A 15,000-nucleotide genomic window follows, 5' to 3' on the forward strand; every position below is an offset into this window, starting at 1 on the left:
GGTCTCTTTACAAATTCAGAAAACAATGGCAGCAGTTCAAGGAGCCCAGAGGCTGCCCGTCTTGATTGATGAGATGCGCAGGGTTGTCGGCACTTAGACTTGTGCGATTTCTGAACTGAATCGCAAACTGAATAACATCTAGGAGAAGCTTTCCGCTCTGCAAGGAGAAATTATGATCAATTTGAGAGCCAGAACAGACAACTAGAGCAGACAAACCTATTGGTATGTGTCTGCTCCCCTTAACTATAACAATTATTATCTACAATTCAGCTCCCTCTGCACTGGCTTTGGCAAAGTCATGCTCTAAACCCACCCAGAGAGACCATTGCAGCGAAAGACACTCTGAAATCCCTCTTCCCCTTTTTTTAAGGACACCTGGGATTTTTTGGACTCTCTTGGGCGAGACCCCAAACGCCTCCATAGCAACCAGCTGTGTTAACACAATGTCACACCACGGAATGAGGCAAAAGGCTGTGATGCCGAATGAAGCGACTTCCAAGCTTATGGACACACACTTATGGACTAGTACTATACAGATTTGCACACATACACCCCATCCCACGCCTTCACCCCATGTAGTACGATGGACAAGGGGAGCAACACCCCTGGTGGCTGTCTCTGCTTGCAAGTCTGGAGTTTTGTGTGTTGTAACATGTGCTCATACGCAATGTTCCCTCTAATTTTTCATGTGTATGAGCAAACGCACAAACTTTCTGAGCATTCAGTGGAGCACATGTGAGCAACATCAGACGTGCACACTGTGGCCACACCAGCGTCACACCTGTCCCAAACCTGACTAAATAACAATTTAAATGTTTTATTAAAATCATTTTTTGATATAAGTGATTTTGCCCTCTTACAATGACAATAACAAAAAAACCTGTTTTTCATGACCTATGTGCTAGTATTGTATGTCTGGCTGCGGGTCCTGCCTTTAAAAGAAATGTTACCCCTTTCAGAGATTACATTTAGTTCCTGGAACTTTCTGTCTGTAAAATACATCTTTTTATTAGCATTTATGAAATCTAGTGACAATATTTCATTAATAATATCCATAGATTAACATTCTTAATAAATGGCAGTAAAATAAGCACACATCTGATTGAGGAGTCACAGTGTTACAACCTGGCATTTACACATTGTGTGGCGTTGGGGTTGTCCGACTTTTTGTGTGGCCATAAACGCAGCACTGGCTAAGTGCCATGAGTGCGTGTGTTGGTGCAAGTGAGACAGAGCGAGCGGCTTCTGTTGAAACGACGGATGACAAAGTTGGTTTAAGCCAGAAAATTACCAGTTTTTATAGATAAAAGTTTTTTTTAATCAAGTTTTTGGTGTGGTTACAAACAGTTTTGCTCAATAAAGTGATTGATGGAATTCCTGTCCGTAAAGTGTCTCGACAGACGATCATTGAACTGTGTTGACAAAGATTGTTTTATTCATTGGGGCCACTCTTGTTGTCACCTGTCACTCACAGAGTTGCATTGCAAAATCATACAGAATAAATTGTAATGTGTTTATTTTGTTTAAAGTTCAGATGGGATTTTTGATTTCCTGCGCTGCATTAATTTGCTGTGCGCAGAGGACGCGTGAGCGGTGCGCAATTGCGCAGGCGCGCACCTTAGAGGGAACGTTGCTCATACGTGCTTTTTTTTCTAGTTTCAAACCCCAATAGAAGCTTACTTTGGTAGTTTCTTTTTCTCTCCCTCCTCCTGCAATGTACCTTTCCTTCCTACCTATTTACTGGGCGTCTGTTCTGTCTACTCATGTATATTATATGTCTGTTTGTTGTACTTTTTAAGTTACATTCTATTCTATTAGCAGATATTGCACTTTATTTTTGAACTTGAACATCAGCTTTACAGGTGCCAAGTCTGCTTTTCACGTGGCGAAGATGTAATGGCATAATTTGTGCGGGTAATTCAAGTACACACTTGGCAATTAATTGGCACGTATTGGAGCAAAGGTCGCTTTTTGAGGAAATATGGTGATAAATACAAAAGGAAGATAGAGATGAGGGGGGCAAAACTATTTCACAAGGTGTAAGGGAATCAAATATGTTACCACAGAGTCCGGCGATGCGGCCCCTGATGTTGGAGTTGAGCAATGTGATGGTGAACTCATTGCTTTGAGGCGTGAATGTCAAAATGTAGCCGTGGTCCGATTTGAGTTGAAGCATCATTCCTCCATATCGCACCAGTTCCAGGCCTGCATACCTCCATGGCAGTGAAAGCTCATCCTGGCCAATCAATGCCTGCATAAGGGAAGTGAGCAGACAGTGAACGCCCTCGCTGTATGTCATTTCTGGGCAAATATTTTGACTCGGGGGCCACATTGAGAGAAAAAAATGTATCTGGGTGGCCAAGATGTATGTGTGTATAAATTATATGTACACATTTAGCTGTGTGCCTTTTTTTCAAGAACACTAATACCAAAAGTGTCATGTCTGTGTGATCATGTTTTTGTTTTGGTCATGTTCGGTTTTTTTGGGGGACTTTTTGTGCATTTTTGTTTTGTCACCATAGCAACCATTAGTTTTCACCTGTCACGTCACGCACCTGTTTCACGTTTTGAGTCACGCACCTGTTTTCGTTAATCATGTCTATAGTATTTAAGTTCATTGTTTTCAGTTTGTCATTCTGGACATCCCGCATTTATGCTTCTGCACACTCTCCACACCCTTATGACTCTTGCTCTTATGACTCTTTTTTCATGCCGGTTCCATGCCAAGTAAGTTTTTGTTTATTAAGCCACAGTTAGTGTTTTTTGTTGTTCATAGTTTCTGCCTTTGTGCAAGTATTTGTTTTCATAGCCAAGTGGTTTTCTCCGCCACTGCGCGCGCTTTTCGTTTGTACTTTTTTGTAGTTATAGTGTTTAAATAAATCATGTATTCACCTTCACGCCACATCTGGTCCAATTCACTTGCACCTCGGGAGAACAAACCAAGCCATGGTCCCAGTCTTGACAAAAAGTCACAATGTCTGATAGAATTCTAAAAACGTTGTGACAGACCACCTCAAAAAAACGGAATGGAATTTTCCAGTTTTTTACTGAATCGGACACCCACAATGTACATTAAAATAAAGAAAGTGGGATTTACAATATTAACTATGAACAATAAAACACTGAATATTAACAACATATGACCGTCGCTCCTCTTTTACTTCTCAGACCAGCTCCTCGATAACTGTGTATCTTTTATAATCAAACAAAACACAACAAAAATGTAACAAACAGCAAAATATGAATCCATCCATTCATCCATCCATCTTCAACCGCTTTTCCGGAATGGGGTCGCGGGGACAACAGCGCAGAGTAACATTAGCAACTTCCTCCTGGGGGATTCCGCAATGTTCCCAGGCCAGAGAGGAGATGTAATCCCCCCATCTGGTCCTTGGCCTGCCCCGGGGTCTCCTCCCAGTGGAAATATGAATGCAAAGGGTAACAAACACCTACAATATGATATATTATCACGTAAAAATCTGCTTCTGTATCTGTTTCTGAAACACACGTTTGGGGCTGGCTGCTCTGAAAACAAACCCCGCCCACTCTGGTTTGTTCCTGGTCTGAGCTGCTGGGATGTAGATTACCGTAATAACTCGTATAACACCCCAAAGCCCAGATTTCAACCAATGAAATTAGAGATGTCGATAAATGCTTTAAAATGTAATATCGGAAATTATCGGTATCGCCAGACCTATGTAAGCGTCAATATATACCTTGATGTTGCAGAAAAAAGACCATATATTTTTTTAACCGATTTACGAACTCCAAATGGGTGAATTTTGGCGAATTAAACGCCTTTCTATTATTCGCTCTCGGAGCGATGACGTCACAACGTGACGTCACATCGGGAAGCAATCCGCCATTTTCTCAAACACATTACAAACACCGAGTCAAATCAGCTCTGTTATTTTCAGTTTTTTCGACTGTTTTCCGTACCTTGGAGACATCATGCCTCGTCAGGGTGTTGTCGGAGAGTGTAACAACACGAACAGGGACGGATTCAAGTTGCACCAGTGGCCCAAAGATGCAAAAGTGGCAAGAAATTGGACGTTGGTTCCGCACACTTTACCGACGAAAGCTATGCTACGACAGAGATGGCAAGAATGTGTGGATATCCTGCGACACTCAAAGCAGATGCATTTCCAACGATAAAGTCAAAGAAATCTGCCGCCAGACCCCCAGGAAAAGAGCGCGGATGAGGGTATGTCTACAGAATATATTAATTGATGAAAACTGGGCTGTCTGCACTCTCAAAGTGCATGTTGTTGCCAAAATGTATTTCATATGCTGTAAACCTAGTTCATAGTTGTTAGTTTCCTTTAATGCCAAACAAACACATATCAATCGTTGGTTAGAAGGCGATCGCCGAATTCGTCCTCGCTTTCTCCCGTGTCGCTGGCTGTCGTGTCTTTTTCGTCGGTTTCGCTTGCATACAAACCAATATGGCTCAATAGCTTCAGTTTCTTCTTCAATTTTGTTTTCGCTACCTGCCTCCACACTACAACCATCCGTTTCAATACATGCGTAATCTGTTGAATCGCTTAAGCTGCTGAAATCCGAGTCTGAATCCGAGCTAATGTCGCTATAAACTTGCTGTTCTATCCACCATGTTTGTTTGTATCGGCATCACTGTGTGACGTCACAGGAAAATGGACGGCTGTATATAACGATGGTTAAAATCAGGCACTTTGAAGCTTTTTTGGGGGATATTGCGTGATGTGTAAAATTTTGAAAAAAACTTCGAAAAATAAAATAAGCCACTGGGAACTGATTTTTAATGGTTTTAACCCTTCTGAAATTGTGATAGTGTTCCCCTTTAATTATTGGTATTGTTTTTTTGTTGTTGTTTGTTTTTTAATCAATATAAAAAACACAAGATACACTTACAATTAGTGCACCAACCCAAAAAAACCTCCCTCTCCCATTCACACTCATTCACACAAAAGGGTTGTTTCTTTCTGTTATTAATATTCTGGTTTCTACATTATATATCAATATATATCAATACAGTCTGCAAGGGATACAGTCCATAAGCACACATGATTGTGTGTGCTACTGGTCCACTAATAGTACTAACCTTTAACAGTTAATTTTACTCATTTTCATTCATTACTAGTTTCTATGTAACTGTTTTTATATTGTTTTACTTTCTTTTTTATTCAAGAAAATGTTTTTAATTTATTTACCTCATTTTATTTAATTAATTTTAAAAAAAAGGACCTTATCTTCACCATACCTGGTTGTCCAAATTAGGCATAATAGACTGTATATATCGGTATCGGTCGATATCGGTATCGGTAATTAAGAGTTGGACAATATCGGAATATCGGATATCGGCAAAAAAGCCATTATCGGACGTCCCTAAATGAAATACTTTCTATAGTTCGAGACTTACGGTCATTCAAAAACAGCCCTCCCGGATTTTCCGGGAGACTCCCGAAATTCAGCACCTCTCCCGAAAACCTCCGGGAAAAATGTTCTCCCGAAAATCTCCCGAAATTCAGGCGGACCTGGAGGCCACGCCCCCTCCAGATCCATGCAGACCCTCCAGGTCTGCAGTCTGCATGTTGTTGTAATATATTAAGTTGGAGGCAAAAAACAGGCGAGGGGATGAAGTACGTCTATATATATATATATATATATATATAAATATAAGTATTTCTTATATATATATATATATATATATATATATATATATGTATATATATATGTATGTGTGGGAAAAAAAATCACAAGACTATTTCATCTCTACAGGCCTGTTTCATGAGGGGGGTTCCCTCAATCATCAGGAGATTTTAATGGGAGCATTCACATACCATGGTTTATATAGGGCACAGAGTGGGTGGGTACAGGCTGGCGTAGGGGCGTGGTGATTGGCTCATGTGTTACCTAGGAGGTGTTTCCGTCTGTGGCGGCATGCTGTTACAATTTCGCTGCGCTTGTTGAGGGATGACAGGTCTGGACGGTAAATAATAAACAGTTTCTCTTTCAAGCATAGGTTGCATCTTTTATTACCACTATTGTAAGGTGTGCTGGATGCAAGAATTTGCCATGTTATTGAATATTCAATATTATTGTCTTTGAGGTCCCAAATGTGTTTGCTGAGTTCTGTGGTATTCCGCAGGTTTTGGTTCCTGAAAGAAGCCTTGTGATTGTTCCATCTGGTTTTGGAACAATCACAAGGCTTCTTTCACAAGAAGCCTTGTGATTGTTCCATCTGGTTTTGGAACAATCACAAGGCTTCTTTCAGGAACCAAAACCTGCGGAATACCACAGAACTCAGCAAACACATTTGGTCTTTGAGGTCCCAAATGTGTTTGCTGAGTTCTGTGGTATTCCGCAGGTTTTGGTTCCTGAAAGAAGCCTTGTGATTGTTCCATCTGGTTTTGGAACAATCACAAGGCTTCTTTCAGGAACCAAAACCTGCGGAATACCACAGAACTCAGCAAACACATTTGGGACCTCAAAGACAATAATATTGAATATTCAATAACATGGCAAATTCTTGCATCCAGCACACCTTACAATAGTGGGAATAAAAGATGCAACCTATGCTTGAAAGAGAAATTGTTTATTATTTACCGTCCAGACCTGTCATCCCTCAACAAGCGCAGCGAAATTGTAACAGCATGCCGCCACAGACGGAAACACCTCCTAGGTAACACATGAGCCAATCACCACGCCCCTACGCCAGCCTGTACCCACCCACTCTGTGCCCTATATAAACCATGGTATGTGAATGCTCCCATTAAAATCTCCTGATGATTGAGGGAACCCCCCTCATGAAACAGGCCTGTAGAGATGAAATAGTCTTGTGATTTTTTTCCCCACACATACATATATTGCGCTCTACTACGGTATCGAGCACTATTTTTTGGATAACCTTATTAAGACATATGTATATATATATATATATACAATATATATATATATATATATATATATATATATATATACAATATATATATATATATATATATATATATATATATATACATATATATATATATATATATATATATATATATATATATATATATATATGAAATACTTGACTTGGTGAATTCTAGCTGTAAATATACTCCTCCCCTCTTAGCCACGCCCCCGACCCACCCCGACCACGCCCCCCATCCCCACCCCCCACCTCCCGGAATCGGAGGTCTCAAGGTTGGCAAGTATGGCTGTATGTGATACATAAAAACAACACAAAGACAGCTTACCATCAAATCATCCTTCAGCAGGAGTCTATGTGGGCCGTGCATCACCTCGATGGCTTTCATACATATTTGGCTGTAATGTGCAGAGTCCTGACAAGGTCCGTTGTGGAGGATGACCTCTGAACCTTCACTGATGCCCCTGCTGACAGTGAGAAGGGTGTAGGAGCACTGCCCCTCTGCATCGATCCTGAGAGGCACGCTATCAAATCGCACCACGTGATTGGTGGAGCTGCCCATACAAATGCCTGTCGAACACAGACCACAGGAAGAGAGTCAGGAAGAGTTACTCAGGTGCAAACCTCATCAGAAATGTACATACAAGGACATTCCCAGTGGCAGCTGCAGGCCTCCTGGACTTTAACAGGTGGCATGTTGTTCCTGCAAGCTGGCGGCTCCAGTTTATCACAGCTGACTTTGTGGCTCTGCATGGTAACGGCCCCGCTGGGATGGCACAGAACCGAATGACAGCCATCCTCCAGCAGCCATGATTCTCCTGGCTGCAGCACGCCAATAAAAAAAATGAGCAAATGTCATTAAATGTCTTCATGCAAGCTGACGCCACATGCATACTGAACGACTCACTTTTCTCTCCCTTCCACTGTCATCAACACACACCCCGGGTGGACCAGCTGAGAGCCAAAGCAAACAGCCATCAACTACTGTCACCATCAGTGATATTATAAAAATGACTACAATGCTGGTACGAGGTGAATTATTTTCAACTGTATCCATGTGTATGTAGGACGGACAGGCACCTCTGCAGATTCTTTCTGCGTAACCGTGGTCCAAAGTCAGCAACATCCGTAACTGTTCCATATTTTTCAGGTGCAGGCTGTTGTCTTGTTTGTGACCCAAAATGGCGAGCTCATTCTTGTCATAGTCAGGACCTACGCCGATGGGGAACACTGACACACCTGAGGGACAGACAAGGCATGAAGTATGATGGCGGCATTAAATAAATAAAATGACTTTTTATTGATGTTGTAGCACACTAGCATCAAACTCAAGGCCCGGGGGCCAGATGTGGCCCGCCACTTCATTTTATTTGGCCCTCGAAAGCCTGGAAATAATATGTATCAATAAAGTACTGTAACTGTTCTTACTAAATGTATTATTTCTTTCTATTTTGGGAGAAAAAAAATATATGAACTCCATGTAATTGCAAATTATGTTAACTTAAATATTGTTTAATTATGCAAAAATATATTATCAAACATTCAAATCATTTTTTTAAAATATAAATATATACTAATAATAATGATTTCAGAGCTAGTTATCCATCAAATTGTGCAATGTAAAAGTAGCAATAGATTTCATTGTAAAATTGTGAAATTTACTGTGGTTTTTACAGCATTTTTCTCTAAATGAAAAAGACTGTACTTTTTTTTATTGTAATAAACTGCGGTGCCGATTTGGAATTTACAGTAATACACCAAAAAAATATACAGTTGTTGATTTGCACCTCAGGTGCCAACATTTTACTGTAAAATTGCAGGTTTTTTTATTTACAGTAACAAAAACAAATGTAAATTTTGCAGTCAAATTCTGGCAAATAAGCTGCCTTTTTTTTTTTTTTTTACCATAAAAACAGCAGTACCGTTTTTTCATTTAGAGTAATATACACTAAATTTTGAGGTGAAATTATTGCAACTTACCATATTTTTTTTAGATTTTAGTTTTTTTAAAATCTACTAAAAAAATGCATAAATAAATTGTGTAATAATAGTATTCACTGTTATAAGTGGTCTTCTGGGGCAAAACATAACTGCGATGTGGCCCTCAGTGAAAACGACTTTGACACCTCTGTTATAGCACCTACGTAAATACTGTCATCTGCTTTTTTTCTTTTTCTTGGGTGTGCAAAATGATTGCTCAGTGTGCAATATGGGAGTCATAATAGTGTTTTTGTTATTTGTACATAGTGCAGTCACTTAGTGTGTAATATGTACATGTGCATAAGTGGTACTCGTGTTGTTGTTTTTTAATACTGTAAGTTTTCTTCATTTTAGTTTACTGTATGTACAGTAAGTAAAGTTGTAGTTTTGACTCATTCGCGTGAAAATCCTGCGTGTGACTGAAGCATTGGGGAGTGGGACTATCCAGGACTAGCTGCAGCATGCTCAAACAACCACCAGGTAGCATCTGTGAGCAGATAATACTGTATCATCTCTTTCTTTTTTGCACTTACCAGGTCTTAGATCGGTCGTGCATTCTTCAAGCATTCTTCACTCACGCTCTAAGTGAGGGATGAGGGAAAAACTAACCAAGAACCACTGGAGAGCTGCACTATAACCACAGAATCAACGCAATGTGGGATGAATAAATTCCTAGCTATGACCACCAAATGTGACAAAAAACCCCATCTCCCTCTCTTGTTTGCTCCTCTTTTTGGAGAACAGTCAAAAAAGGTCCGGGTTTTCATGACGTCAAACAAAAACTTTCTTCATGGATATAATAGCGCTTTGAAGCATTCCTAGGTAAATAAAACCAACTCCGTGTGTACGCCCACCAATTCCAGAAGACAGTTTTGTAAAAAAAACAAAAACAAACCTACACATTTTTAACTGAAGTCTTGAGCTCTTCCAACTACGTGTCAGTCAGCTGCAGACATCAGAGCTGTAAGTTTGTCAATTATGTTTTTATTTAGTGAAGAGGCTAACATGGTTGCTGTTGTGACAGTAATATTAGCCTCAGAATCAGAATAGTTTTTATTGCCATTGTTTGAGAACGGGTTCACAAACTAGGAATTTTTCTTGGTGCAATCGTGCAACATAAAACACATGTAACACAGAATAGGTAATAAAAGGAGCTGTAACTGAGCTATCGTGGGCATCTGTGAGCATCTACTATGTGAGCATCGTAGCTCACATAGTAATACTAAAGTTTGTCTTCTCCACTCCATAATGTTACGTTGTCATATTTGATATATATTTCAGCTGATATATATACTCTATAGCTATCTCGGGGAAGTGCATAGTATCTATGTAATATGTGGGTAAAGTGCACAAAAGTGCTTCTTGGAGACACACACACACACAAACCAAGCTACAGCCATAAAGAAACAGCTTGCTCCCAGTAGGGTTTAACTACAAACCCCGTTTCCATATGAGTTGGGAAATTGTGTTAGATGTAAATATAAACAGAATACAATGATTTGCAAATCCTTTTCAACCCATATTCAATTGAATGTACTACAAAGACAAAATATTTGATGTTCAAACTCATAAACTTTTTTTTTTTTTTTTTGCAAATAATAATGAACTTAGAATTTCATGGTTGCAACACGTGCCAAAGTAGTTGGGAAAGGGCATGTTCACCACTGTGTTACATGGCCTTTCCTTTTAACAACACTCAGTAAACGTTTGGGAACTGAGGAGACACATTTTTAAGCTTCTCAGGTGGAATTCATTCCCATTCTTGCTTGATGTACAGCTTAAGTTGTTCAACAGTCCGGGGGTCTCCGTTGTGGTATTTTAGGCTTCATAGTGCGTCACACATTTTCAATGGGAGACAGGTCTGGACGACAGGCAGGCCAGTCTAGTACCCGCACTCTTTTACTATGAAGCTACGGTGATGTAACACTTGGCTTGGCATTGTCTTGCTGAAATAAGCAGGGGCGTCCATGGTAACGTTGTTTGGATGGCAACATATGTTGCTCCAAAACCTGTATGTACCTTTCAGCATTAATGGTGCCTTCACAGATGTGTAAGTTACCCATGTCTTGGGCACTAATACACCTCCATACCATCACAGATGCTGGCTTTTCAACTTTGCGCCTATAACAATCCGGATGGTTATTTTCCTCTTTGGTCCGGAGGACACGACGTCCACAGTTTCCAAAAACAATTTGAAATGTGCAGTCGTCAGACCACAGAACACTTTTCCACTTTGTATTAGTACATCTTAGATGACCTCAGGCCCAGAGAAGGCGACGGCGTTTCTGGGTGTTGTTGATAAACGGTTTTCGCCTTGCATAGGAGAATTTTAACTTGCACTTACAGATGTAGCGACCAACTGTAGTTACTGACAGTGGGTTTCTGAAGTGTTCCTGATCCCATGTGGTGATATCCTTTACACACTGATGTCGCTTGTTGATGCAGTACAGCCTGAGGGATCGAAGGTCACAGGCTTAGCTGCTTACGTGCAGTGATTTCTCCAGATTCTCTGAACCCTTTGATGATATTACGGACCGTAGATGGTGAAATCCCTGAATTCCTTGCAATAGCTGGTTGAGAAAGGTTTTTCTTAAACTGTTCAACAATTTGCTCACGCATTTGTTGACAAAGTGGTGACCCTCGCCCCATCCTTGTTTGTGAATGACTGAGCATTTCATGGAATCTACTTTTATACCCAATCATGGCACCCACCTGTTCCCAATTTGCCTGTTCACCTGTGGGATGTTCCAAATAAGTGTTTGATGAGCATTCCTCAACTTTATCAGTATTTATTGCCACCTTTCCCAACTTCTTTGTCACATGTTGCTGGCATCAAATTCTAAAGTTAATGATTATTTGCAAAAAAAAAAAAGTTTATCAGCTTGAACATCAAATATGTTGTCTTTGTAGCATATTCGACGTCCCACTGGGGTGAGTTTTTCCTTGCCCTTATGTGGGCTTTGTACCGAGGATGTCGTTGTGGCTTGTGCAGCCCTTTGAGACACTTGTGATTTAGGGCTATATATATAACATTGATTGATTGATTGATTGATTGATTGATATTAAACGGAATATGCGTTGAAATTTATTTGCAAATCATTGTATTCCGTTTATATTTACATCTACCACAATTTCCCAACTCATATGGAAACGGGGTTTGTAAAAGCACTTTTCTAAATTCTAGTATTTAAGGCAAGATTTTGGGCAACACACTTCCAATACACTATTGTGGTACCTCTGAGACTTATTTATGTAAATAAGTCTCAGAGGTACCACAAGAAATGCTACCTCTGTTTTTGTTGTTTTAACTGATTTGTGAAATACTATTCACCTATGGTGTATTCTCTGAGAACCTCTGTTTTTGTTTCAAATGTTTTGAGGCACTATTTATATTTTTTTACATTAGAATGGTCCACCAGACTGCAAAGAGACATTTTAAAGAATGGGCTGCTATCTGTTTTTTGTTTAAATTGAATCAACCTGTTTTGAGGCATTATTTATGTTTACATTATATACGAGAGGTTATTTTGAATATTGCTAATTCTGCACTTTTTCTAAAACAGTGAATGTTACAGAATATAAGTGTGACTTATTTTGTTGTACTGTCAATAGAGGAGAAACAATGCTTTATTTAAATAAATATATTATGTATAAAGCAAGTTCGAGTATCATTGGCAAATTTTCACCTAGTCCCGGCCTTAGCACGCCTATATGTGTCCTCTTTTTGGGATTTCAGAATATGGTCAGCCTAATTTACAGTTGTTTAAAATGAGTGTAATATGGGACCTTTAAGGTATATTGTGTTATTTACCTGCAGCCAGTGCCTCATTTGCTGCTTCTCGGACCTGATCAGTTGACACGTCAGTCACTATCATCACCACGGCCTTAGCCACGCCCACTCTACCCCCCCTGATGGCCGCCTGCACAGCATATCGTAGCACTGAGCCTGCACAGAGACAGAGCTGTGAGCATAACAAGTCAGGGTGAAGAAGTGCACTCACATGTTTTTGTGTCCTCTACTACCAAGTGGCGGGGCAGCGGTCCTCCCTGTGGGAATGTTGTCCACCAAGTTGAGGAGGTGTGGTTTGCTCTGGTCCTCCTTCCAGGTGAACTCCGTTGTGATGGTGTCACCGTATTGGATCACACTCACCTGAGTGCCTTTCAGACCTGCATGCCGTTAAAGTGCAGGGATGTTTTCTTGGCTTAAGGGCCCACAAGATTGTAAGAACTGCGCTTGCTGACTACCACTACTTTTATTCCTGCTTTTTAAATTATATATATAAATATATTATATATATATATATATATATATATATATATATATATATATATATATATATATATACATATATATAAGGGCTGTACGGTATACCGGTACTCGTATAGTATCGCCCAAGCACAGGAGCATGTTCGGCAGCGCACAATCACGGAGTACTTAAAAACAGACACAGTGTGTAGACAGACAAGGGAGAACAGATGCATTTTGGCTTAAAAACTAACGATAAAGGTAAAGCTATAACACTGAAACGCCCTCAGGAAGAGGTGCTTTAAGACATGGCTAGCTAGCTCGCAGCTAACATCCATCCGCAGTCTGCACCTACTTCTAAATCACTAATCCTCGCCTCCATGGCGACAAATAAAGTACGTTTCTTACAAGTATCATCCCTGCAGGACGAGGAATAGCTAAACATGTGTCACTACACACCGTAGCTCACTGGCGTCACAATGTAAACAAACGCCATGGGTGGATCTACACCTGACATCCACTGTAATGATACCAAGTACAGAAGCGTATCTAGTCGGTACTACTATGATGACATTGATATTTTTTTGGCATCATAAAATGTTTTTTCGTTTAAAAAAAAAATATATTATGTTTATAAACTCAGGAAATATGTCCCTGGACACACCATTGTATGATCCTGGAACGACTTGGTATCAGATTGATACCCACATTTGTGGTATCATCCAATACTAATGTAAAGCATCCAAACAACAGAAGAATAAGTGTTTATTACATTTTAACATAAGTGTAGATAGAACATGTTAAAAGAGAAAGTAAGCAGATATTAACAGTAAATGAACAAGTAGATTAATAACTCATTTGCCACCACTTGTCCTTAATAATTTTGACAAAATAATAGAATGAGAAATCAGAATCAGAATCAGAATCAGAAATACTTTATTAATCCCGGGTGAATGACACAATATGTTACTGTCAGCATATATTAGGAGCCTTTGTTTGCTTACTTACAACTAAAAGACAAGTTGTCTTGAATGTTCATTATTTTATTTAAGGAAAAACTTGTAATTAGAAACATATGTTTAATGTACCGTAAGATTTTTTCTTAATTAAAATAAAGCCAATCATGCTATTTTTTGTGGCCCTCTTTATTTAGAAAAGTATCGAAATACAATTTGGTACCGGGTACCAAGCATCGGGACAACCCTAATATATGTATATATATATATATATATATATATATATATATATATATATATATATATATATATATATATATATATATATATATACCGTATTTTTCGGAGTATAAGTCGCACCGGAGTATAAGTCGCACCTGCCGAAAATGCATAATAAAGAAGGAAAAAAACATTATGCAACTTTCATAAACTATGAAAAAAACTGCGACTTATAGTCCGAAAAATACGGTATATATATATATATATATATATATATATATATATATATATATATATATATATATATATATATATATATATGTATATATATATATATATATATATATATATATATATATATATATATATATATATATAAATACATGTGAATTTTTATTTATTTATAAAAAAAAATGCTATTTTATTCTATTTTTATTCACGCTTTTAATCCATTAGAAATAAACAGTAGTCGTCAGCTTGTTGGGCAATTGAGTCCCACCTACCTATGTCAGCTGAGTTGATGAAAGCTTTCACAAAGGACTTCATGTCGTCCAACTGCTCCCCGGCCTTCAGTAGGAACAACACATCCACTGGCGTCCTACATGGCACTGAGCAAAAATCCTGTTAAGACAGGTGAAAGAGTGCTTGTGAAATGATGGCAGTGTTTTTTCTACCTGTAGCTGGGAGGCTGGAGAGCGTGGGAT

General features: G+C 39.1%; 1 protein-coding gene across 1 annotated transcript in view; it reads right to left on the bottom strand.

Moving 5' to 3' along the window:
* vwf (von Willebrand factor) overlaps window positions 1–15,000 on the bottom strand; it is a 100,462-nt gene that overhangs the window by 26,680 nt on the left and 58,782 nt on the right. The window contains exons 29-37 of the mRNA XM_061925024.2: window positions 14,971–15,000; window positions 14,800–14,904; window positions 12,899–13,042; window positions 12,687–12,821; window positions 7,976–8,134; window positions 7,803–7,849; window positions 7,540–7,717; window positions 7,224–7,465; window positions 2,062–2,251 (exon numbers count right to left, since the gene is read on the bottom strand). The exon at window positions 14,971–15,000 is cut by the window's right edge and continues 1,066 nt beyond it. Of these exons, the coding sequence (XP_061781008.2) occupies window positions 2,062–2,251; window positions 7,224–7,465; window positions 7,540–7,717; window positions 7,803–7,849; window positions 7,976–8,134; window positions 12,687–12,821; window positions 12,899–13,042; window positions 14,800–14,904; window positions 14,971–15,000 (1,230 nt within the window). The remainder of the gene's footprint in view (window positions 1–2,061; window positions 2,252–7,223; window positions 7,466–7,539; window positions 7,718–7,802; window positions 7,850–7,975; window positions 8,135–12,686; window positions 12,822–12,898; window positions 13,043–14,799; window positions 14,905–14,970) is intronic.

Source organism: Nerophis lumbriciformis, linkage group LG29 (assembly GCF_033978685.3).
Source record: "Nerophis lumbriciformis linkage group LG29, RoL_Nlum_v2.1, whole genome shotgun sequence".
NCBI classification, from domain to species: Eukaryota; Metazoa; Chordata; class Actinopteri; order Syngnathiformes; family Syngnathidae; genus Nerophis; species Nerophis lumbriciformis.